The 26698-nt window shown below is 38.6% G+C and overlaps 1 protein-coding gene across 3 annotated transcripts in view; it reads left to right on the top strand.

The window, feature by feature from the left end:
- Nucleotides 1-26698, top strand: part of TMTC1 (transmembrane and tetratricopeptide repeat containing 1) — a 286278-nt gene that overhangs the window by 220046 nt on the left and 39534 nt on the right. For all 3 annotated transcript variants that reach the window (XM_025402401.1, XM_025402400.1, XM_025402399.1), the window contains one exon: nucleotides 6102-6245. In XM_025402401.1, coding sequence (XP_025258186.1) covers nucleotides 6102-6245 — 144 coding nt within the window. The remainder of the gene's footprint in view (nucleotides 1-6101; nucleotides 6246-26698) is intronic.

Here is a 26698-nt window from a genome sequence, read left to right as displayed (position 1 = left end):
TCTGAGAATTCTCGGTATAGGAGAAACAGATGGACACAGAATGACTTGAGTATTCACTAGGTTAGCGATGAAGAAATTAATGGATGTGATTTTGACTGATGGGAGCAAGTTGAAAGCTATCAGCAACAGTGAAGAGAGTGATTTTTCCGAGGATGAAGAATCCATGTGAGGAAGGAGAACTGGCTGCTTCAGCCTGGCATGGGTTCATCAGGGCTACACAGGGAGCCAGTCAAACCACCCAGAGGTCCTGCAGCTAACCCCAAAATATGAAATGTATGTAGTGTAACAGGTGTGATGATGGATATTTTTATATCCACCATCTCATTTGTTCACATAGAAGCCCATTTATTCACAGAGAAGGTCAATATGTTATTAAGCTTACTTTTTTAGAGAAAGCAACTAAAGCACAGACATAAATTCAAAAGCACATAGCTGGAATGCCTCTCATGGCTTCTGACTCCAAATCCAGTTATTTTTCCACGCCACCAAAGCAGTTTCCTATCTATCCTGCCACAAGAACCAAAGTTCACCCCAAGCCTCTGAGAAAGGTTAATTATGTTCACCATTTCTATTTAAAGGAATAGAGAAATACTTAATTCAGTAAACTTCCCAACCTCTAGCAGTAAATTCTCAGGAATCAGGTTCAGCCATTTAAAATGATTCATTTCCTAAGGGCACTTGAGAGCCATGGCTTTACTCTGCATAGTGTTGGAAAACTGACTGGGAGGAGCCCTTCTACATCACTATTGGAGGTCATCCATTGTGCAAGGTCAGATGATTTAGCTGGCCCCTCTTGAAGAGTGCGTCACATTTCCCTGAATTGCAGTTGAGGCTTTTCCCCAAGGCTATCTGTAATGGATCAGAAGGAGCACAGTGCAGAATGAAAGTGGTAAAACTTATTTGCTAGGTGCTAATGGCAATTTTAAACAATTAAACAAGCAGACTAATCAAATGATCAGTTTTACTCAAGTGCAATTTAGTAACATGATGACTTAAATTTTGCAAAATAAAGGAACCATGCACTTAAAATATGCCACAGACTAATATGGTTGGAAATAATGCTGTCAACTCTTGAAATGAAGTTTATTTTGTATATTTTTCAGTCCAGTGGAATTCAGGTTTTATGGTGGAATGTTTTTCTCAGTCATGTTTTTCTTTTGGACTCTTATTTTCTCAACAGGAAATAGAAAATAAACATCTGACCTTAGCATAGTTAACCTCAAATAAATTAATGTGTGGTATGAAAATCGGACAAGTATACACACCCTGAAAATAAATCAGGGTGTGTATACTCTCAAAGGAAATTGCAAGCTAGAGCACATCATTCAATATTATTTGAACAATGAAATGCCATATAAGGCACTCAGATAATGAAAAGTAAACAGCATTCTTAACTTTGGAATAGATTGTACAAAATTTAAAGTAAATAACTGACATAAAATTCAAAACTTGATTTTATTCACATACAGCTTATGTCTATGGATCTTTAGGTGAGGTTAAAGCTTAAGAAGGGTAAATCAGAAAGCATGTATGTAAATCTTACACACTTACTGAGTGTGGTTAATCCCAAATGGCTTTCCACAATACTGTGCTTTTCAGAGACACCATGATTATTTTGTATGACTGAAGACAAATTTTTGCAGTGAAGATTCTGAGTAGCCAAACTTTCTGGGTATTGAGTCTATTTCACTTCTGCCACTGAGAACTAGTTCCTATAAGAGCATAGTTGAGTGATTTAGCCAAAGAAACAAGAAGATGAAAAGAATTATTCCAAATGAAGCTCTAATTTATTTGCTGAATGTTGAATGACAAATGAAGTTTGAAAACAGATTTACAGGAGCCAACTGCCTTCTTGACATTTAAGAACACAAGTGCTTCTGAGATGTCTTTTCTTTTCCTTTAAAAAATGGAGTTTCACTGTCTCCCAGGCTGGAGTGCAGTGATGTCACCATCGCGCCCTGCAGCCTCAAACTCCTAGGCTCAAGTGACTGAGATGTATTTTTTTATAACCTATTATTTACTTAATTTCTCTGAGTTTCCCTTTCCTCAACTGTAAAATAAATAATACAGTAATTCTACTTAAGCAGTTTTGAAGGGTAAATGAGACAATGTCTGAGACAGCACTTTAAAAATGTAAAGTACCATTTACACATCCTAGGTCCTCTGGAACTCATTTTCTCTTGTTCCTGCCTTCTATTTTTTGCTTAGACAAGTGTTCCTTCCCAGGGACTTTCTCCTATTAACATGTTGACATTCATTCTTCAGAGATAAGATGAGAGTCCTTGACTGCCTACTCTATTAATTCTACTTAAGGAAATGTCACTAGATAAAAATTAAGAACCCCTAAAATGCTTAAATGGATATTGTTTATCCAGAAACTAAACTACCCAATACTTGAACACAAATTTTTCTTCAACTCATAGAACTACATCCCTATATGTACGTGTATTTTATTTTTATTTTTATTTTTATTTTTAATTTTTGTAGAGACAGGGTTTCGCCTTGTTGCCCAGGCTGGTCTCAAACTCCTGAGTTCGAGCGATCTGCCAGCCTGGACCTCCCAAAGTGCTGGGATTACAGGCATGAGCCACCTCGCCCGGCCCCATACATTTCTTTTTTAGTGAGGAAATAATAAGCTTCTTTGTACCCCAGAACAATTGGACAATATAACTCATTTTCTCTATAATAAATTTTAAAAATTAAATAAAAATAATAATAAATAGCAAAAGAATTTTCATAAACAATTCAATGTTGAAGAATACTGTGAGAAAGAAAATCTAGTGAGTGCTCTTACAAAATCAGGCCTGAAAAAATAGCCCTGAAAAATCACCACTGTTCCACTTCAGCAAATCTTTTCTTGAGGTTTTGTGGATGGGGAAGGGAATAACCACTATCAGGACATTTGTAAAACATACCTGTAGAAGTTAAAGTTAAGATGGACTTAATTTATTCTGACAATTGATGTAGCAACATAGACATCTCTTAAATTATTCATCTTTCCAGTAGAAAATTCCCTTCCTGGAGAGATCAGGATTGAATTAGGCCCAAGTTAATTCAAACGCAAATTTATTTAAAAAGTAAACACAGAAAATAAATTTTGTCCTTGCATAGGTCTGCTGTAGAGTGTGTGTTTTAAGGAAATATTTACATCTGTGTGTGTGGTTTTTTTTTTAGATATTTTTTCTGACCTGGTTGTTAAGAATCCTTTTAATGAAATTCAGCTTGGTTTCATAAATAATGCAAAGTTTGCTTGTGATTAGGTGAGCCTCCTCAGGTACCCAGAGAGAGAAAGCATATTAATACTAATGGCTAGCAAGCCGTTAGTATTGCCAGGAATAAGCAACAGCTACACATTTTCCAGGTGGAGGGCTTTGCTAGGTTATAGAGTCAGCGAGTCCCTGTTAATATCAGCAGTCTCCTTTCTTGAGGATTTGGGGCTCTTTGCTAACATAGAACCTCTTCCCTGACTATAGTTGGTTCCCCTCCTGAGCATCACGTTTCTGCAGCTCCAAGTTGGTTCTTGGAGCACAAGGCATAGTAAAGGCCTTTCCTCTTATAGTGCTTCTGTTTCTCTTTACTTCTCTTCTTACTATTCACTTTTGTTTTTAAGAGTTCAGGGTGGACTTGAATTCTGTTTCTGATTTGAAGGAAACAAAAGAGAAAGTGAAAGCCATTTCTGTAGTCAGTGGCCTTTGGAATACATGACTGTTCATTTAAATGGCAGCGGGGTCATGAGTGAATATAAAATTCATGAAGTTGGGCTTAAAACTTACTGGAGATGACCGGCTGCTTGCAGAGCAAACAGGCACCTTACATGGGTGATCCCATGGTGGAAGGTCTTATTGAATTTAGCCTGTCCTTTCCTTTAGTGTTTTCACCTCAGAAGTTCATTTCAAGGGTTCAGAGCCTTAAAGAAATAGGAAAAAGAGAAAGTCTTAAGAAATTATCTCCTCTAAGAAAAAGGAAGACACATGTCCGAGATATGCTTTCTGTTACTGCTTGTTGTAAAGGAAATAAGGAGTATGGAAATTGACCTCATCACATGCACTGGACAACCCTTAAATCTTTTGATGGTTACAGTGCTTTGCTGAACATACAAAGCAAACAAAAACCAAAGCTTCTTTAGAAGAATTTGAGTCCTGGCTGTGATGTGCTCAGCAACCACTTCCAAAGTAATTCTTAGACACAGGCTTCACAGGACACTTTTCTGGGCATAGAGTGAAGGAACAGGTACAGAAACCTATTTCGCCCTCATCATAGCCTCATATCTTCTAAAGGCATCTCAGAGAGAGCACCAAGCGCTTGTCTCCCAGGAACTGAAGTTGGATGTGATGGGGCCAGTATGAGAGACCCTTAAGTTGTCTGTGCTAATTAAATGCGATCAGAGGGAAGCAAACAACAGCGCATGTGCTGGGTCGGTGTGCTTTCTGCCAGACTTCCTCTAAAGATCTCTCTCCTAACAGCCTCCAAAGCTTCTTTGAATAATTAGAGCTTTCAGACTTTGGGAGGATGTAATATTCATTTGAATTGATTCTAGCCCTTGTCAGTCAAGAGGAACATTACAGAGTGCCTTCCTGGAAATATTAGTTCTGAGGGATGTTTATAGCTGCTCTGTAAGGGAGTAGGGAAGGGTCAAATAAACTTAAGAGACTCTGGGTAGAGCAAAGATTAAAAAGCTGTGCAACTTGTCTTCCCTGTCCTTTTAATAGGAACCTTTTCTGTTCCAGAATTAAACTGATCTTTTTAGAAGGTACGGAAAAGGGAGCAAGCATGGCATTTTATTGTCAAGGGGTTTGACAAGTACAGATCCTGTTTTTATTACTTGGGCATTATCTTGGCATTTCTACATTAAAAGCCAGCTCTACCGGCTTATTCAAAGTACTCTGGGTGACAAAGGTGGAACAAACCTACCAGACTGCTAACTATGTCCACTCTGAACATATAAAAAGCAATTAAATTATGGAGCTGTGTGGATTTGGCTTCTTTATAGTTTTGAGTTTAGGAAATAAATTGATTCCCTTCCTACCTTAATCAGTGTAAATTTGATGTACTGATGTCCACCTCATACTCTTTTACATTTGCTTTTGAACATTAGGAATGCTATTTTTTTACTTCATCTTACCTTTTTTTTTTTTTTTTTTTGTCTTTAAGTGTTCTAAGTTCTTAGTATTTTCTGTCTGAGACTGTACCGGGACAGGTGGAACCAAATTGCAGTAGGAGGGGGGAAATGAGATAAAATAGAAAAAAGAGAAGAGGAGGCATTTTGGAGATTAAGTTTATTTTTATGGGGTGACATTATATATCATCCTTTCTTAGTCATGGCAGTCTTACTAATGCTCCAATCCAAAGATGTTTATGGGCCAGGTGTGGTGACTCACACCTATAATCCCAGCACTTTGGGAGGCTGAGGCAGGCAGATCACCTGAGGTCAGGGGTTCGAGACCAGCCTGGCCCACATGGTGAAACCCAGTCTCTACTAAAAATACAAAAATTAACTGGGAGTGGTGGCGGACACCTGTAATTCCAGCTACTTGGGAGGCTGAGGCAGGAAAATTGCTTGAACCTGGGAGGCCAAGGTTGCAGTGAGCCGAGATTGCGCCACTGCACTCCAGCCTGGGCAACAAGAGCAAAACTCTGTTTTTGGGTTTTTTTTTTTTTTTTAAGATGTTTATGAAGATTCCTCCTCAAAGGATTGCTCAGCATCTGGTATACATAGTGGATCCTGCACAGGCAGCTGGTCAGAGGTCCCACCAGGCCACAAACTCAGGCTAGAAACTTAGCACCTGAGGCAAGGAGGGTTTTCTATCACAAGAAGTGGAAAGTAATCTCATTAAATGTCTTTAACCCTGGTAGATCCACATACTATTTATTCTTGTACTATTTAAGAATTATTTAATTATAAATATGTGCATCCTTGCCCTAATTATATACTTTCACCTGCAAAAGTCGTTGACCAGTAAGATTGTACACAAACCATTCAAGTACAAGAATAATTCAGTATTTCATGTTGGCTGTTCATACCTGGGGAAAAAAGAACAAGCAAATTGTGCCCAACTTAGAAGTTTTTGAACCATCACAGCTTAATATTTTTAACTTTTCAGGTTGTATCCTCGCCATGCAAGTGCGCTGAACAACCTTGGAACACTGATAAGAGACACAGCAGAGGCAAAGATGTACTATCAGAAGGCTCTCCAGCTCCATCCACAGCATAACCGGGCTCTTTTCAATCTGGGGAATCTCCTCAAGTAAGTGGGACATCGATCAGGTGGCCTTGTGATTCCAAGAAACCCTTTCCTTCTGAACACTCATTTGATTGTGCTGCACTTGCCTCTTGCTGGAGCTAAGTAATTAGGGTTTTCAGACTTTGGCAGTGTGTAACATGCATCTCAGTTTCTATTCCTTATCAGTCAAAAGCTGTATTTCCCAGAGTGTCTTTCTGGAAATAGTAGTTCTGGAAGACTTTCATAGATTGTCTCTAAAGGAGTAAGAATGGAAAAGTGTTACATGGTCAGATAAATTGAGAACATACTGAGTTAAGCAGATTGTTTATTTATGAAAAGAAGCTTTAATAAGCTAATATTCTTTGTGAATCTTCAAGAAGGGACTGTGGGATAGTCATTTTTGTCTTTTCTTTGTGTGTGTGTGTGTGTGTGTGTGTGTGTGTGTAGGGAAGGCATTTTCCAAGACAAATATTCCATAATATACTTTGGGAAAGGCAGCATTCTCTGAAGTTACAGACAAGTGGTTAACCATACTTCGACCCAGTTTGTGTTATAGGTGAGAAATAAAGTGAGGCTTGCTGGAATTAGTGGTGGGAATTAGTACTGATGACTTTGGTGCTTAGGAATAGTTCTCAGACATAACCTCTAGTGTTTGCATTTTCCTTGCTGCCCTGATAAAGGTTGATAGTGTGATTGAAGTTACTGAAGACTACAGTAAAGGGTGCTTTTGCATCTTGTGTGTTTATGAATATAGTCTAGGCATGTTGGTGATGGTCCAGACAATGATAGTAGTAACAGTGGTGGTAGTTATGGAATTTAGCTTCTAAACTGAAAAGAAAAAAACAGGTTAACAAACATCAGAAATGGAAATTTAAAAGGTAAAAATGACCAGAATTGGAGAGTAATAATATGTTTATCTGTGCTTGTCAGAATGCTGACAATCCACATGGTTGCTGAATTGGTTTCCATCTCTTAGCTTCTAGAGGGCACATGTGGCTGCCTCTCCAATACCTTCAAGCTAATGGTTCACTTGGTCCTTTCTTCCTCTACCTAACAGGATTGTCTCCATTGCTGAGTAACTCAGTATGATGCATTTTCTTCACCTGCCTTTTACTCCTTGACTCTTACAGATTCCCATAGATACTGAACCTTTTTACTAATTGTACATGTTAATGCACGTTTTTTTAAAATCTCATTTGAACAGAAGCCTTGGAGTGAGTTAATCACAGAACAGTCTAATATATAGTATAAACTGATAGGTGCCATCCTAGGTCTGAAGTTTTATGTGTAAGAATGGCTTTATCCACATGCCTGAACACAAAATCAAGGAAACACTACACAAAAATAAATGAATGCCAAGAAAATACAATGAAATAAAGTGAAAGAAATAAAGTAGAAGTCAGAAAACTAAATGAAATTAATTTTTCAAATTCGATAGCATTGTTAAAATTTGATAAAAACTGAGAATGATGAAAAACAACTGATAATGGGCTGGGCATGGTGGCTCATGCCTGTAATCCCAGAACTTTGGGAGGCTGAGGTAGGAGAATCGCTTGAGGCCAGGAGTTCAAGACCAGACTGGCAAACATGGTGAAACCCCATCTCTAATAACAATACAAAAATTAGCCAGGCATGGTGGCACGTGCCTATAATCCCAGCTACTTGGGAGGCTGAGGTACAGTAATCAGTTGAACACAGGAGTCGGAGGTTGCAATGAGCCGAGATCCCACCACTGCGCTGGGCGACAGAGCGAGACTCTGCCTCAAAAAAACGAGCAAGCAAACAAACAAAAAAGAACAAACAAGGGCATCAATGATGGTAAGGGAGCAATGCAACAAGAAGAGCTAACTATCCTAAATATACATGCACCCAATACAATAGCACCCAGATTCATAAAGCAAGTTCTTAGAGACCTACAAAGAGACTTAGACTCCCACACAATAATAGTGGGAGACTTTAACACCCCACTGTCAATATTAGACAGATCAATTAGACAGAAAATTAACAAGGATATTCAAGACTTGAACTCAGCTGTGGACCAAGTGGACCTAATAGACATCTACAGAACTCTCCACCCCAAATCAACACAATATTGATTCTGTTGATTCTTCTCAGCACCACATAGCATGTATTCTAAAATTGACCATGTAATTGGAAGTGAAACACTCCTCAGCAAATGCAAAAGAATGGAAATCTTAACAAATAGCCTCTCAGGCCACAGTGCAACCAAATTAGAACTCAGGATTAAGAAATTCACTAAAAACTGCCCAACTACATGAAAACTGAACAGCCTGCTCCTGAATGATTACTGGGTAAATAACGAAATTAAGGCGGAAATAAATAAGTTCTTTGAAACCAATGAGAACAAAGACACAACATACTAGAATCTCTGGGACACAGCTAAAGCAGTGTTTAGAGGGAAATGTGTAGCACTAAATGCCCACAGGAGAAAGCAGGAAAGATCTAAAATCAACACCCCAACATCACAATTAAAAGAACTGAGAAGCAAGAGCAAACAAATTCAAAAGCTAGCAGAAGACAAGAAATAACTAAGATCAGAGCAGAACTGAATGAGATAGAGACACACACACAAAAAAACCCTTCAAAAAATCAGTGAATCCAGGAGCTGGATTTTTGAAAAGATTAACAACATGGATAGACCACTAGCCAGAAGAATAAAGAAGAAAAGAGGGAAGAATCAAATAAACACAACAAAAAATGATAAAGGGGATATCACTACTGATCCCACAGAAATACAAACTACCATCAGAGAATACTATCAACACCTCTACACAAATAAACTAGAAAACCTAGAAGAAATGGATAAATTTCTGGAAACATACACCCTCCCAAGACTAAACCAGGAAGAAGTTGAATCCCTGAAAAGACCAGCAACAAGTTCTGAAATTGAGGCAGTAATTAATAACCTACCAACCAAAAAAAGCCCAGGACCAGACAGATTCATAGCTGGATTCTACCAGAGGTACAAAGAGGAGCTGGTACCATCCATTCTAAAATTATTCTAAGCAATAGAAAAAGAGGGACTCCTCACTAACTGTTTTTATGAGGCCAGCATTATCTTGATACCAAAACCTGGCAGAGACACAACAAAAAAAGAAAATTTCAGGCCAATATTCCTGATGAACATCGATGAGAAAATCCTCAATAAAATAGTGGTAAACTGAATCCAGCAGCACATTAAAAATCTTATCTGCCATGATCAAGTCGGTTTCATCCCTGGGATGCAAGTCTGGTTTAACATATGCAAATCAATAAATGTAATCCATCACATAAATAAAACCAATTATAAAAACCACATAATTATCTCAATAGCTGCAGAAAAGTCCTTCAATAAAATTCAATACCCCTTAATGCTAAAAACACTCAATAAATATTGATGGAACATTATCACAAATTGATGGAACGAGGTATTGATGGAACGTTATCTCAAAATAATAAGAGCTATTTATGACACACAGTCAATATCATACTGAATGGGCAAAAGCTGGAAGCAGTCCCTTTAAAAACCAGCACAAGACAAGGATGCCCTCTCTCACCACTCCTATTCAATAGCCCTCTCTCACTACTCCTATTCAACACAGTACTAGAAGTTCTGGCCAGGGCAATCAGGCAAGAGAAAGAAATAAAGTGTATTCAAATAGGAAGAGAGGAAGTTAAATTCTGTCTGTTTGCAGATGACATGATTGTATATTTTAAAAACCCCATTGTCTCAGCCCAAAAACTCCTTAAGCTGATAAGCAACTTCAGCGAAGTCTCAGGATACAAAATCAATGTGCAAAAATCACAAGCATTCCTGTTTCTTTATTCCAATGATAGACAAACAGACAGCCAAATCATGAGTAAACTCCCATTCACAATTACTACAAAGAGAATAAAATACCTAGGAATACAACTTACACGGAATGTGAAGGACCTCTTCAAGGAGAACTACAAACCACTGCTCAAGGAAATAAGAGAGGGCACAAACAAATGGAAGAACATCCCATGCTCATGGTTAGGAAGAATCAATATTGTGAAAATGGCCATACTGCCCAAAGTAATTTATAGATTCAGTGCTATTCCTATCAAGCTACCATTGACTTTCTTTGCAGAATTAGAAAAAAAAAACTACTTTAAATTTCATATGGAACCAAAAAAGAGCCCATATAGCCAAGACAATCCTAAGCAAAAGGAACAAAGATGGAAGCATCATGCTACCTGACTTCAAACTATACTATAAGGCTACAGTAACCAAACAGCATGGTACTGGCACCAAAACAGACATAGACCAATGGAACAGAACAAAGGCCTCAGAAATAACAGCACACATCTACAACCGTCTGATCTTTGACAAACCTGACAAAAACATGCAATGGGGAAAGGATTCCCTATTTAATAAATGCTGTTGGGAAAACTGACTGGTCACATGCAGAAAACTGAAACTGGACCCCTTCCTTACACCTTATACAAAAATGTAAGATGTAACATGTAAGAAGTAAGACCTAAAACTGTAAAAACCCTAGAAGAAAACCTAGGTAATAACACTCAGGACCTAGGCATTGGCAAAGACTTCATGACTAATACACCAAAAGCAACTAAAGAGCTTCTGCACAGCAAAAGAAATTATCATCAGAGCAAACAGACAACCTACAGAATGGGAGAAAATTTTTGCAAACTATCCATCTGACAAAGGACTAATATCCAGAATCTACAAGGAACTTAAACAAATTTACAAGAAAAAAATAAACAACCCCATCAAAAAGTGGGCAAAGGATATGAACAGACACTTCTCAAAAGAAGACATTTATGCGGTCAACAAATATGAAAAAAAGCTCATCATCACTGGTCATTAGAGAAATGCAAATCAAAACCACAATGAGATACCATCTCATGCCAGTTAGATTGGCGATCATTAAAAAGTCAGGAAACAACAGATGCTGGAGAGAATGTGGAGAAATAAGAATGCTTTTACACTGTTGGTGGGAGTGTAAGTTAGTTCAACCATTGTGGAAGACAGTGTGGTGATTCCTCAAGGATCTAGAACCAGAAATACCATTTGACCCAGCAATCCCATTACTGGGTATATACCCAAAGGATTATAAATCATTCTGTAAAGACACATGCACACATATGTTTATTGCAGCACTAGTCACAATAGCAAAGACTTGGAACCAACCCTAACGCCCATCAGTGATAGATTGGATAAAGAAAATGTGGCACATATACACCATGGAATACTATACAGCCATAAAAAAGGATGAGTTCATGTCCTTTGCAGGGACATGGATGAAGCTGGAAACCATCATTCTCAGCAAACTGACACAGGAACAGAAAACCAAACACTGCATGTTCTCACTCATAAGTGGGAGTTGAATAATGAGAACACACGGACACAGAGAGGGGAATATCACACACTGGGGCCTGTCAGGCGATGGGAGGCAAGGGGAGGGATAGCATTAGGAAAAATGACAAATGTAGATGATGGGTTGATGGTGCAGCAAACCACCATGGCATATATATAACTATTTAACAAACCTGCACATTCTGCACATGTATCCCAGAACTTAAGTATAATTTTAAAAAAAAGAAAGAAAAAAGAAAAAAACAAGTACTGGGTCTGGTGACTCATTCCTATAGTCCCTGCTGTTTGGGAAGCTGAGGCACAAGAATCACTTGGGCCCGAGAGGCAGAGTTTACAGTGAGCTGAGATCATGCCACTGTACTGCCTGGGTGACAGAATGAGATTCTGTTTCAAAAAAAAAAAAAAAAAAAAAAAAAGGAATGATGGAACTGAATCCTAAACCATTTACAGATTGTGAAGCAGTGAAATATAAAATCAATTGGTGTGAAATTGAATAAATTTTAGAGCTGATAAATTGGCAACATTTGGATCCTAGTATACTGAAACATAAGTCTTCCATTGGATTCCTTTCTGTATGACTAATAAATTGGTCCTATATGGGATAAGAGGAGCCACTGAAAGAATGAGGAGAATATAGATTAGAAAATAAAACACATTCAGTGTGCTTCTTTATATATATATTTTATTTCATCTATATATTTGAGACAGAGTCTTGCTCATTCACCCAGGCTAGAGTTCAGTGGTATGATTATGGCTTGCTGCAACCTCTACCTCCCAGACTCAAGTAGGTGGGACTATAGGCATGCCCCTACATGGCTGGCTAATTTTTTTGTATGTTTTATAGAGATGGGATTTTGCCATTTCACCCAGACCGGTCTCAAACTTCTGTGCTAAAATAATCCATCTGCCTCAGCCTCCCAAAGTACCAGGATTATAGGCATGAGACACTGTGTCTGGCCTGCTTCTTTGTATATTTATAGCACAATATAGGTTTGAATTATCGTTAAGTCTACAATTTGTAATTTTCTTTGACCCACCTTAATACACTACTCTGCTTTTTTCAACAGTCTTTTTCCATGCCCAAATCCCTACTAACAGTGATATTAAAACTAATTGTGTATTAAAAAAAAAAAAAACAAGAAAAGAAAAACAACTGATAATGAAGACAAGTGTACAACTGTGGTGGAAAAAATATTTTAGTTCTAAGAGGCTCTTTTTAAAAATAGCAAATCAAACAGTGTGACAAAAATTAGACCTAGTTATTGTAGATAGCTAGATACAGATCATTATCTTGTTATTTCACTCTGCTACTTTTATGAACACGTATTTCTTTATGTGAAGTTCTAAGGACTTGTGTTTTAATAAGTCATTGTTGCATCTGTATATGTCCTCCTTAAGAACCCAAATAATGTACTGGCTATATAAAATCCTGTAAATGTCTTTTGGGGTACCTGGATTATATAGCGCTACATTCAAAAATCATACAGATGAGTATTTTATCCATAGAAGCCAAATAAAAGGCTTGGCTACCAAATCACATTTCTTGTTAGGAATGCTATTCTACAGTTACAATCATAATATGGTGCTGAATTTGGCTCTACATGAAAATAATGGCAGATATTCTTATAAGTTTCATTTTGCCAAGACCTGAGCAAAAGATGGATGCTCTAACTTTCCTTTTTCAATTCACATCTTATCACTGCTACATCTTAAATTAGTACATGTGAGTTAAAAATGCATTTTGGAATTTGGCACTGGCTACTTTTCACTGTAAGAGGAGTTATTGGGTAACCAACATAGGATTTTTTTTCCCCTCTCTTTTTTAGTAAAAATCAATTTTTGATGATGATCCAAATCAACAACAATACTTTACATTTGTATAAGACTTTGCCGTTTCCTGAGTGCCTTTTTTTTTCATGATGCCCTTCCAATGAGTCTTTACAGTGAATAGGAAGGAAGAGAAAATAAGGTCCTAAGAAGTTAACAGAGGTCCCAACAAGTTACCCTTGTTTACCTCCTCTTGCCTGTTACACCATAGAGCCAAGTGGCTCTTATCATTATTTCAGTCTACTGGATTATATGACTGAGCTAACATTGAAATGCTTTCCAGTTTACAGATAAGGTTCTTTTAATATTCGTTAGTTAATCTTTAAAACGATCTATTAGGAGATATATTGCCTTCCTCATCCCCATTTTACTGGTGAGGAAACCAAGGTTCAGAGGTTTTCTGTGACCTTGGCTCAGGCTATGGCACAGCCAGGATTGAATCCCTGCCCTTGAACACCTTTTCCTGTTCACTTTCCATTACCCATGTGCCCAAATAGCTTTCCAGTCCAAACATTACATAATATTAAACTGTTTAATGGCATGCAATTGCCTTTTGGGAGAAAGGACCACCCTGCATCTCTCTTAAAGAAACAGCAAATTTGATTTACATCACCCCGAGGTTATGTTGCTAAGTAACAGAGAGAGGTGACCCAGAAAACAGCACTTAGATAACTGAACTTTAGTTCTGCTTACCTTAATACATTTCTGAGCCATAGCAATGGGTCAAAAGCAAGAAGAGGATAAAAACACTTTAAATTTGGTTTGACTTAATATGTTTTACTATTTATTCACTTTAAGATGTACACAATATTGATTTCTCCATTGAGTTAACTTTTGAGTTATTGAGTTAACTTTTAAAAATTGTATCCTTCTTTATAATCTGGAACTTAATGCTCATTCTGAGAATCCAAGTTCTCTTTAGATGTGAATAGTTTATATTTCGTAATCCCTGAGAGGAAGCACTATCATTATTCCTGTTTGATTAATAAGGAAACTAAGATTTGGAGAAAATAAGTAACATGCCAAAGTCCCTTAGTGAGGAAATAGGAGACACAGAATGGAACCTAGATCTGCCCTGTCCCTTCTGCCCATAACCACCACAGTCTACTGCCTCCTTGTGGCCCACCTGAAAACTGGGCTACAGCCTGCAGCACCACTGACCAGTAGAAATGAGAGCCATACATGTAATTTACATTTTTTTAGGTAGCCATATTTTAAAACATTTTAAAAAGTGAAATTTTTAATAATAGACTTTATTTGAACCCTAATATATTCAAATTATTATTTTAGCATGTGATTAATATTAAAACATAATTTTTAATATTTAATGTAAAAAATTGAAAATATTACTGAGCTGGTGTGCATTCTTTTTTTTTTAAATGAAATCTTTGGAATGCAATGTGTGCTTTACACTTACAGCACATCTCAGGCCAGTCATATTGCAAGTGTTCAATAGCCATATGTAATTTGTGGCTACTATATTGGACAGCACAGATGTTTATTAATAACCTTGACTTTGAAAGAAGTATGAGTCTTTGTCCAAGCCAGAAGCTCTAAATAAGATGTGACTCTGTCAGAGCATCCAAGCAATCTTATAGCAACTCATCTGAATTCTTGGAATTGTATGACAGACGGCTTTAGACTCATTCATAGCAGTAGACTTCACTGAGTGTTATCCAAATATATCTGGCCCCTTTTATGACCATTTCACTGGACTTTGCAGCTAATGTGTTATGATGCTGTGCAGCACATTTACAGTGTGAGAGGTTGATAAGAAGCAGCTTTCCATGCCACCATCTTTCTTAGTTTATGTTAATTCTTGTTGGCTTTGCTTAGAATTTAAAATGTCAAAAAAAAAAAAAAAGAAGAAGAAGAAGAAGAAAGAAAAGAGGCAAGATTAGCATGAACTTTTTATGGATGAACAGAACAGAAGTCCCTGATGGCTCAAGAGAATACAATAGAATATTTAAATTCAGGATATAGGAAAAATATTTCTGTGAATGCTCGGTTAAAATAGCTGTTGGTATTTATTACTGAAATGGAATATAAAAAGAACTTCTTGAAGAACCACGTCATACCTCCCTTATTGCCAAAACTACCTTTTGTTCACATAATAGAATATGAATGTTATGTAGGTATTACAATAAATCTTATAATCAAAACTCAGAGGAAGATGTAATGGAATGTCCAATAATTGAACTATATAGAAGATGAATTTGATAACAGCATATATTTGATTTACTTTAGTCTGATCCTTTAGAAAATTGAATATCTAAAAAATATTAGGAGACCGAAATCAGGGTAACCATTATCTTTAAGGGCTAGGGATATATTTCCTCACACCTTTGGCACTAGCCACACAACCTTTTATTTCATAAGAAGGAAGTTGATACATTCAAGACAGAAGTTTTTCTCTACCTTTTAACTGAAGCCCCAGAGAGTAGACAATGCCAGCCACATGGATAAAGAAAACTTTTTGACACCCTTACTACCACATTAGTATATCAGCTTCAGATGGGCATTTTTTGTATCCTCCTCTTAGTGTGAAATTCTTCTCACCACTCTCCACCCCTGTGGTAGTGACCTGTTCCCTCCACCTTTACTTACCGCTAGTCCCAATCCCATTACACTTGTTCCCCTTCATCTTTGTCCAGATCATGTTTGTTTCTCTCCAGCTCTTTCTCCTTGCTCTTTTAAAGCCCAGTACAGCATCTCATAACACCATCCTCATCACTGCCATTTCACAATTTCTTGTTCCTTCTTCCATCATCCTCAGGGACTTGAGCACCAGGGCAGTGACTCTCCATTGCTCACCAAACTATGCTGTCCTCTTCAGCAAGTAGATCCATCACCAAGTTCCTGTGCTTCTGTCCCTTCAGGGTCCCCCATTTATGCTCTACCTTGGCATTTACCAACATGGCCGGGCCGCTGGCTTTTTAATTATGCAGACTTTGTCATTCTCTAGCACTTGAATTCTGAAATGTTCCTCTTTGAGCTTAACCTCTTACCTCTGTCCTCCCTTCCCTTTTCCCCACTCTCTCACTCCCACTGACACTTTAGAGGGGTCATGATTATGACCTGCCACCTCCTTGCTCGTCTCTCTGGTCAGTTACCTTCTATTAAGACCCGAGCATCAGCGTAGCTTCCGTGACAGGTGCTATTCTCCCACTCCCTCTTTCGACACTTTAGAGGGGTCATGATTATGACCTGCCACCTCGTCGCTTGTCTCTCTGCTCAGTTGCCTTCTATTAAGACCTGAGCATCAGCGTAGCTTCCGTGACAGGTGCTATTCTCCACTCCCTCTTTCCTGCCGGCCCTGCACTTGATCACTGTTAGAACCTCTCTTCTCTCTGATCTTTGTGTTCATAGTTTATAACCCTATCTCTAATTTATCTGATGTATTTCAGTAATGCACGTGATATCAACTGATACTCTTTCATGCTTTTACCATCATTTACCTGCCTGACCAGGCCAACCCAAGTTACTTCACTACCTGTATTTTGCTTCCTCGAGACCGGTATTTCTCAATGTTTTTTTTTTTTTTTCATTATTATACTCACTTCTTTTAAGGAACCTTTTTAGATATTTTTTCCTATCATTTTTCTCCCCAATTAAACACTCAAGAATAAGATTTGTTACATAGGATTGAGCTTGGAAAGACCACAAACCATTGTAATGTCTATGATTAGTTTTCACCACCACCATCCCCACCCCAAGAAGCAATTTTCACTCCTGTAGAGAATGTAGGACTCTAGACTGTCATCCAATATATCAAATGATAAAAGGAAAAAAAAAATACAAATCTGAGTTGAATGGGTTCCCTACATGGAAAACAAAACCATGATTAGGGGTAAGAGGTATTGAAAATTCATTCCTTATGGTCTTTTATGATATCTCCTGTTTCCCTAATGCATGCATTCTCTGTTCCCCTCCTCAGTGCCCTGTAAACACACCCAGAAGACCTCATCCCTTACTCTTACTTAGAATTTTCAGGTCATTCAAGGTGAAGTATTACAGCTTCCTTTCTTTCTATCTCAAAATTTCCTGCATGTGCACAGACTTCCGCTTATTTTGCTCTCCCATAGAAGAAAGCCTTATTAATATCTTGCCTCCTTCACGAGGCTAGTGTTTATACCTGTGTTTATGTGTTTTTTTAAAATTGAGGCATAACTAACATGTATTAAAATGCACAAATCTTCAGTGTTCAGTACAATGAATTTTGACAATTTTATGTGCTCTTATAATTATTCCCAAAATAACACAGACAATTTCCGCCACCCCAGAAAGACCTCTCATACTTCCTTCCAGTAAATTTCCACCTCCCCTGAGACAATCACTGTTCTGATTTTTTTTTTTTTTTACGGTAAATTAGTTTGGCCTAGAACTTTATTTTAAAGCGATAACTTGTATGTATTTATGGCATCTGGATATTTTCACTAAGCACAATTTTTTAGTCTTATCCATGTTGTTACATAATACTTTTATTGCTGAGTAGTATTCTATCAAAATTAATCTTATATAATTTGTTTATCCATTTACTGTGGGTGGATATTTGGTTCATTTACAGGTTTGGGTTATTACAAATAAAGCTGTTGTGAATATTCATTTCCCAATCTTTGTATGTTCATTTTTCTTAGGTAAATATATATTTATTTATATAAATAACATATAAATATATAACATATAATATAAATAACATACTATATATAAGTTATATCTTTTATTAATATATATTTACTTAAATATATCATACATATTATATATTACTTATATAATATATAAATAAACATATTATATTTATATATTATATATTAATTTTTATATAATTGATATATTTGAATATTATTTATATTATATATTTATATGTAATGTATTATTTATATTACATATTTTTGTATTATTTATATGTAATATGTAAATATAGGTGTAGAATTGTGAGTGTTTCTTAATTGTTTTCAGAAATTACTGTATTAGTCTGTTCCCATATTGCTAATAAAAACATACCTGAGACTGGGTAATTTATGAAGAAAAAGAGGTTTAATGGACTCACAGTTTCACATGACTGGGGAGGCCTCACAATTATGGCGGAAGGTGAAGCAGGAGTAAAGACACGTCTTACACAGCGGCAGGCAAGAGAGTGTGTGCAGGGGAACTGTACTTCATAAAACCATCAGATCCCATGAGACTTATTCACTATCAGGGCAACAACATGGGGAAAACCTGCCCCCATGATCCAATTACTTCCCACCAGGTCCCTCCCACAACATGTGGGGATTATGGGAGCTGCAATTCAAGATGAGATTTGGGTGGGGACACAGCCAAACCATATCAATTGACAAACAGTTCTCCAAAATAACTATGCCATTTTTCACTCCATCAGCAATGGGGAAAGATTCATTTGCTCCATATCCTTGTGAACATTTGGTGCTGTGTGTTAGCCATTAGTGGTCATTAGTGTAAAATCCACATGTGTTCCTGATTCTATTTATCTCCTCATGTATTACTAATACATAGGATATCTCTTAGGTCTTCAAATTCTCCCGAGTCCACAATTTCAGCATGCCCCAGATCCCTAGGGAACATTTCTCAGTTGAGGCACTCCCTCCAGTTGTTCCCCTTACTCTTTGCTTTTGATCACATTGGCAAGAAGAATGGTTAGCGCCTGGTGCTTCTGCTTCTTTCCACCTGTTCACACAGCTGTCTAGTCATGCAGCTGCTCTGCCAGCTTTTACTCCATTAGTTTCTCTGCAGTGAAGAATATGACACTGTTGATCTTCTGATTTTGAAGCTGTTTATTTCATTGCTTCTATCATAATGCATTATTTTGCTCTTCCAAATCCAACCTCTGCTCTTCTTCGACCCTTCCTGTAGATTTAGGGACAGGTAAGAAATTCACTTCCATATCCATTGCGTATACACGTAGAGTCCAAATGTCTTAGCATTCAGGGCTTTCCATAATCCTGCCACTTCCTCCTTATTCTTCACTCCTCCCCCATACTGTCCAAACCCAGACCCCAGCCAGGTTGGCCATTTGTCAATGTATGAGAAATACTAACCTGCCAGGTTACATTTGAGAGACTGGGACTGAGGTTTTACATTGAGAACCTTCCTAGTTCATTTAATATGTGGTGTCATTTACATTTTTATCATTTTATGGTCAGTAGCTGTCCAAAATTAAGTTATCTGGGAAATAATGAGAATGTCTATGTACTTACTCAGGATTTGGGAGTTATTTGTATGTAAACAGATTGCTAATGGTTAAACTATTTTTGTGAGTACCTCTCCCCTACTACAGCTCCACTCATTTATACTGTGATTACTCATGAGTTGAGGTTGCATTGTTTTAAATCCATCATGTACTTTGCAAGGAGTCTTCTCTCAATCTTTCCTTTTCCTTTTGTAATGACTGCAGTAAACACCGCTGAGGCCTGAAGACAGAGCCACCGAGGAAGTGCTGTGGGTGGGAGCAAGCTTTGAGGAATTCCCTGGTTTTTGTTTACATTCTCTTGAAGGAGTTGGAATGTCACCATTTTCCTTCCTTATATAAATATTTCTAACAGAGGATAAAACAGGCCAGACTGCTTTGTCGAGTACAAGAGTTTTCAGTAGTCTCCCCTGTCCTGAAAATCATTTTCCCACCCCATTCTTCCTCACCATCTTTCCTGGAATCCTTTGTTATCTTGTCCCCTTGAGCTCCTGTGCTTCCTGAAAGACTTGGGATGACTCAAGATATAGGTGAAAAAGGAGTAATTTTTGGAATAACTCAAGGTAAAAGAGAATTTTTTTTTTAAGAGAAAGGGTCTCACTATGTTGCCCAGGCTGGAGCACAGTGGATATTCACAGGTGCGATCATAGCACACAACAGCTTCAAACGTCCAAACTCCTGGGCTGAAGCGGTCCTCCTGCCTCAGCCTCCTGAGTAGCTGGGACTACTCTGATTCAATTAAAAGAGTAAGAGAAATGTGGATACTCATTGAAAATTTCTTTCTGCACACATTTATCTTACTTTAGGGTACCAAGTGCCTGAACTTTTTTCCTAAAGTCCAGCAGGAGATCAACTTTACCCAAACAATTAAATTTGGCATATAGGCTGTTAGACATGATCAAAAGGCTTTTAAATCTAAAAATGCTCTGTGTAGGCCAGGAAGAGAAATAGGAAGGACAGAAAGAGAAATATGCATGTTCCACCCCTGCCTGCGGCCTGCAGGGCCTGTCCCAGGAAGCATGATGTAAGGCCCCTTCTCTTCTTGGTGACTCCTTAGTAATTCTGCCAACTTCCCTCCCATTTGTACCTTCCTCAAACAGGGCCTAGTTCCCTTAGTTTGGTGTTTTCATGCCGTGCCTCTTGTCTGCCGGCCAGCACAGCAGCACTCTCTACCCTCAGCTTTCTGGCCACGCTCCTCTTGCAAGTGAGAGGGATAAAAGTAACTGGCACTTAAATGGCAGTCTGCTCAGCACTTCTCATGTCTCATGAGCCTGCCCACACCAGTTGTCTAGGACAGACCCATCACTCTCCGATTACAGACCGAGAATCCCGTGAGGAGAGAGTCCAGGGCCGGGAAACTGACGCCAGTGCTTTCTGCCGCATCATGCCGCCCCACTACCACCTCCTGTGTGTTCTCCTCAAGACCAGCAGCTGGGAGAGCTTAGTGAGTTGGAGTCTCAGTTCTACTGCAAAATTACATGTGACCTTGGGAAAAGGATTTGATCTTGCAGTGCCTCCAACTGCTCGTGTATAAAGTGCAAATAATACTAGTAACTACATCTTCATAAGTACTAAATACAATAATGCATGTAAGTCCTTAACATAGGCCCTATCACCCAGTGAAGATGAAATAAGCTTTAACTATTATTCATTATCATCAGCCCAGGGACATAATTTCTCACTTTCAATTTGAAACTCAGGTCCTTGGTATAAAATGAATAATGAATCAGAAGTAGATAATGCGTTTTCTACCTCTGCAGATGAACAGCTCAGGGGAATTTAAACTTTGCTGAGACTCAGTTTCCATCTTTCTCTTTTTTTTTTTTTTTTTTTTTTGAGAGACAGAATCTTGCTCTGTCGCCCAGACTGCAGTGCAGTGGGCCGATCTCAGCTCACTGCAACCTCCACCTCTCAGGTTTTAGCAATTCTCCTGCCTCAGCCTCCTGAGTAGCTGGGACTACAGGCATGCGCCACTATACTTGGCTAATTTTGTATTTTTAGTAGAGACGGAGTTTCACCATGTTAGCCAGGCTGGTCTTGAATTCCTGACCTCAAATGATCCATCTGCCTCAGCCTCCCGAAGTGCTGGGATTACAGGCGTGAACCCTTGTGTCTGGCCCCCATCTCTTTAAAACAAAGGATGAGAACAAGTGATCTCATAGAACTATCTAGCTGCAAGAATCTGTGGTTTTAACTACAACTACAGGTTTCTGGTCTCTTAACTGAGAAGTACAAGCAAAAGAAGACCAGAGAAGAACTTGAAAGTCCCTTTTCTCTCCAGAGGAAGTACTTACATTGTAACAGCATCCTGCCTCTGCTGAAAAAAACCCATGTGTGAGGCCTCTGGTAGAAATTTGAGCTTGGAATCTTGCTGGAGAGGAGAAAGGAGCAAGTGGAGCTAGCATTTATTGCCTCCTTCTATGTGCCAGACACACTGCTAAGCACACCACTCATGTTCTTTTATTCCACCCTAACAGGAACCTAGAGAGGTAGAGATTATTTAATAGTAAGCACATTTCTCTTTGGCCACTGGGGCTCCTAGGAAGGAAGCATGTAACACATCATTCAGCTGGTGAGGGCAGAGCTGAGATTTAGACAGCCATAAGCCTGAGCCTAAACCCAAGGACATGCATTAAACTGCATCATCAAAGCATCCATTTAGCTATGGGGTAAATGAATCCTGACTAAATTAAGTTATTCTCAGCTGCCTTCCCTTTTAGGTCCCTACCTGGAAGCATTGTTTTTACACTTTCCCTTAAAGGATTTAGCATATGTATTTGCATACACTTTGAAGTGAAGCTGGCTGGGGGCTAGTTTATCCCAGCCCACCTCCATGCACAGAACCAGCCATGCAGATTCCTGCAGAGGAAGGCACAGTGGGGCAGGTGTTGCGCTGCCTGGGTGCAGAGCAGTGACCTCATCCAGGGGATGACAGACACCAAGAGTCGTTCCAAAGGAGCAAAGGAGAGGAACTCAGAACTAACCTTTCCTCAGGACCTACTCTGTGCCATCCCCAGTGTGAGGTGTGTGTGTGAGCTGCATCTCCATTTCTGCTGCCCTGTGACTAGATAGCGTCAAAGCTTTCCATCTTGCCATTTCTCAGTTTCCAGGTGGGAGTAGGGTAGGATGGGGGGTGGCAGGGCCTATTCTCTGAATGTTAACTATTAGGCCGGTGCTACTTTTGCACCACCCTATCTAATGAGTGTGACTGTGAATTGAAATTTTTTTTTTTTTTTTTTTTTGAGTCGGAGGTTTACTCCTGTCACCCAGGCTGGAGTCCAGTGGTGCGATCTCAGCTCACTGCAACCTCTGCCTCCCGGGTTCAAGTAATTCAACCTCCTGAGTAGCTGGGATTACAGGCACCTACCACCACGCCCAGCTAATTTTTGTATTTTAGAAGAGACGGGGTTTCACCATGTTGGCCAGGCTGGTCTCAAACTCCTGACCTCAGGTGATCCACCCGCGCTGGCCTCCCAAAGTGCTAGGATTACGGTGTGAGCCACTGCACCTGGCAAAAACATTTTTTAAAAATTCTTTACAACCACATAATATGAATCTGTGTCCTCTAGACAGTTCCATGTGGCTTCTGTGAAAAGTCAAGCAGAAAAATTAGAGCGAACCCCTAGTAAACTAGATGCTGTATTTCCATTACATTTCCCAGGTGTGCTCCGTAAACTTGAATCTAAAGGAAGCTACACAGAATATAATCTGATTTGCTTTTCTTTCTGTACAGGAAAGACAGTAGAACCACAGGAAAATGTGTGCTCTGTAAAGATCATCTCAGTCAGACATTTACCATTTGACTTTCACAATTCAGTGTTTTAGAGAGCTGGTAAAGTCAATATGCCAAAAAAGAAAAAAAAATGATCTTTTTCATTTGTGAGGAACATCAGTTTTGAATCCAACAACAACAAACACTCCGATAAAGGAATAGTAATTAAGAGGTCTGCCCAGAGTTCCAAGTTCACACCATGGCTAATGGGAATTTTACTGCCACCAAGAGGGTCGCCAAATCCATTTATTTCTGTTGCTGGCATTTCCTACATTCTCTCCAAATGTCAATACTTTTTCAAACAAGCATCTGCTTTCAGTTTAAATGAATATGTCATGAGACTTTAGACAGAATCCAAAAAGTTATCTAAATTGACAAACTTATCCAGTCCTTAATTACTAAAAGAAAAATGTGGCAAAACCTTGTTTGCTTTTGCTAAATATCTGTCACTGACATGGAGCTATGAAAGTGAGATGATGCAAATGTTTTTACTTAACACACAGGAAAAACAGTCCCTATGCTGTGTAACCAAAGGGAAAATTCCCTGTGAAACTACAAGTGTTTAATGGCAAAATTTGCACATTCTGAACAAGATCTAATTTAATGTTTCTGTTATGAAATCAATGATGATGTCACTGGTCCCAGGAACACATTCTCAGGAATTTTTTAGCCTTTTGGAAGCTCCTGGGGGAAACATGAGAGAGCTGAGTTTTGCTGCAAAATATTAGAAGATTTGTATTTATGTTATGATGGATAACACAGGAGCTAAGACTTGGATATGCAGTCAAGGATATTCACAATAGAGCCCCTATGAGAGAGAAAACTGCCTCTTCTCATTGCAATATTCCCCCAGAGTTCTACTCTGCCTAACCCCATTCTGCCACATTTCCTGCTATCCAGGAGTATCTTTCATGAGGCAAATTAACCAGCCAGTGCCACCTTTCTCTTTTGGTCAGATTGTCCCGGGGAAGTCTTCTTTATTCTGTTTTTTTTAGCTTTCAGCATCCTATTTTATTTAGCCTCCTATGCAGGTTCAATTGATCAGGCAGATCCTGCATGCAAAACCAGGGCAGAGTTTCTTAAAGCGTGGGCTAACGTCCATGCTAAGCAGAATCACCTGAGAGGTTTAAAATCTTAATGATTCCTGGGCCCCCCCCCTCCGGACCTGCTGAATCTTATCAGTCCTGGCATTCTGCATTTTACCAAACACCTGGAGAGTTTTATGCACCAGAATTTCAGAAGCGTTGATGTAAGGGAGAAGTAAAGACAAAATATTTTAGATCACAGAGCATTATTATCAGTCATCAGCTAGTGATGTTGTTTAGCTGCTAAGGAAATTCCTGATGTCGCAGGGCAATAATATTGCCGAATTCTGTAGCACTTTTTACCTATTTTTAGGTATTACCTGCTTTTATGCTTTTTTATGCTTACCTGCACTTTTTACCTATCCAGGGATCCCTAAGAGTTCCATCAGTGCCAGTTGAACCCCCTACCAGAAGCTCTGACAGTCCTTGTTGCTCTTAGTGTCTTTAGTATCACATGAGTTATTAAAAGGATTCAGAGTTTTCTTTCGTGTGACTCCAAAATCAAGTGTGTCTATGCCTGATTGGACAGGATATATGCTGATGTTCGATTTTATCTATTTTTCACCAATTACGGGATAGTTAACCCAGGCCTTTCAATATAACTCAGAAAAATGACCCGTGGACTTGGTCAGTTCAGAGAAAAAAAGTTATTTTAATATTTTTCCCCTTTGAAATTGACCTGTCAATTCAGTCTAAATGGCTAAATTACATTTAATACAATGCTATGAATTTAGGTATGATGATTATTAGATTAAAAATCTGTTGTGGGGCTGGGCGTGGTAGCTCACACCTGTAATCCCAGCACTTTGGGAGGCCGAGGCAGGCAGACCACGAGGTCAAGAGATCCAGACCGTCCTGGCCAACATGGCGACACCCTGTCTCTACTAAAAATACAAAAGTTAACTGGGCGTGGTGGCACACACCTGTAATCCCAGCTACTTGGGAAGCTGAGGCAGGAGAATCGCTTGAACCCAGGAGATGAAGATTGCAGTGAGCCGAGATTGCGCTACTGCACTCCAGCCTGGTGACAGAGCGAGATTCGGTCTCACAAAAACAGACAAACAAATAAAAATCTATTGTGGTATCAGACACAAAGAAAAATTACTCTTATGTGTAACCTAAACTTTTTATGAATAATTTGAAATGTGGAAAAATATTATTTAGGAGAGACTGTATCAAAAACACCACATTCTCCTTGGTTTTAAAAATTAAGAAAAGAATAGAGGAGATAGGTTTCAATGGGTGATTTTTAAAACATTAAATGAGTTAATAATAAAAGCCAAAACATAGACAGTACCTACCATGTGCCTGAGACACATGGGGGTCAGATAATTTGCCTAAGGAAACACAGCTAGTAAGTGGTAGATGTAGAGTCAGAAGCCAGTCCTTCTGGTTTTTGAGTCTGTGCTTTTAACTACCATGTAGTGGTAAGGTGGATAGGCGGCTTAGCAGTGTGCTTGGTAAGTAACAGATTTTCAACATGTGGATGCTGTGCTTCTGATTTTCTTATGATTCTAAGTTAGGCTTGTGCTGCTTCTGTCTTCCTTAGGATCACATCTATAATACTTAAAGAACTGTGGAAACAAAAATGAAACATGGGGAATCATATTGTCACCTTTTGTCAAATTTTATTCAAATATTGGAAAACTTGTTTAAGGAGATTTACAAAGATTTAGAAATAAATAGTAAAATATGGGGTTTTTTGGGGAAAAAAAAAAAAACTAATGCAGCAATTACTGAATTTCTACTCTGCACAAGTCACTTTTCTAGTCTCTGGACCAGGGGGAAAAAAAGTAAGATTAGTAAGATGTAGGTCCCACCTATGAAGGAACTTAAGGCCCAGTGCACAGAGGAATTGTATAACATTTCAGTGAGTGAACACAGAAATGCCAAGTGTGGCCTCAATGGAACAGTCTAGATTTGAAGTTCTAAATTAGAGTCCAGGTGTTATTGAAGCTGTGTGAATGGGGACAAACCACTTGAGCTCTCTAAACCTTAGTTTTTTATTAATTTGGGGTGATGGTGGTTAGTATTTTTGTCTAAATCTTTGAAAGGGAGCTAATTATGCCAAATTTATAATGCTTCATGAGAATTAGAGTGAATTACTTAGCATGGTCCTTGGCAGAGACTAAATGTTCAGGAAACAACTATTGCGAAACATGCAGCTTAAAAAACTTGTCTGCATGGCACATTCACTGTTAGATGGAACTGGACCCCCCTCCCAAG

Source organism: Theropithecus gelada, chromosome 11, assembly GCF_003255815.1.
Source record: "Theropithecus gelada isolate Dixy chromosome 11, Tgel_1.0, whole genome shotgun sequence".
NCBI classification, from domain to species: domain Eukaryota; kingdom Metazoa; phylum Chordata; class Mammalia; order Primates; family Cercopithecidae; genus Theropithecus; species Theropithecus gelada.
Note: the sequence above shows the minus strand (reverse complement) of the source record. Positions and strands in the feature narration are given on the sequence as shown.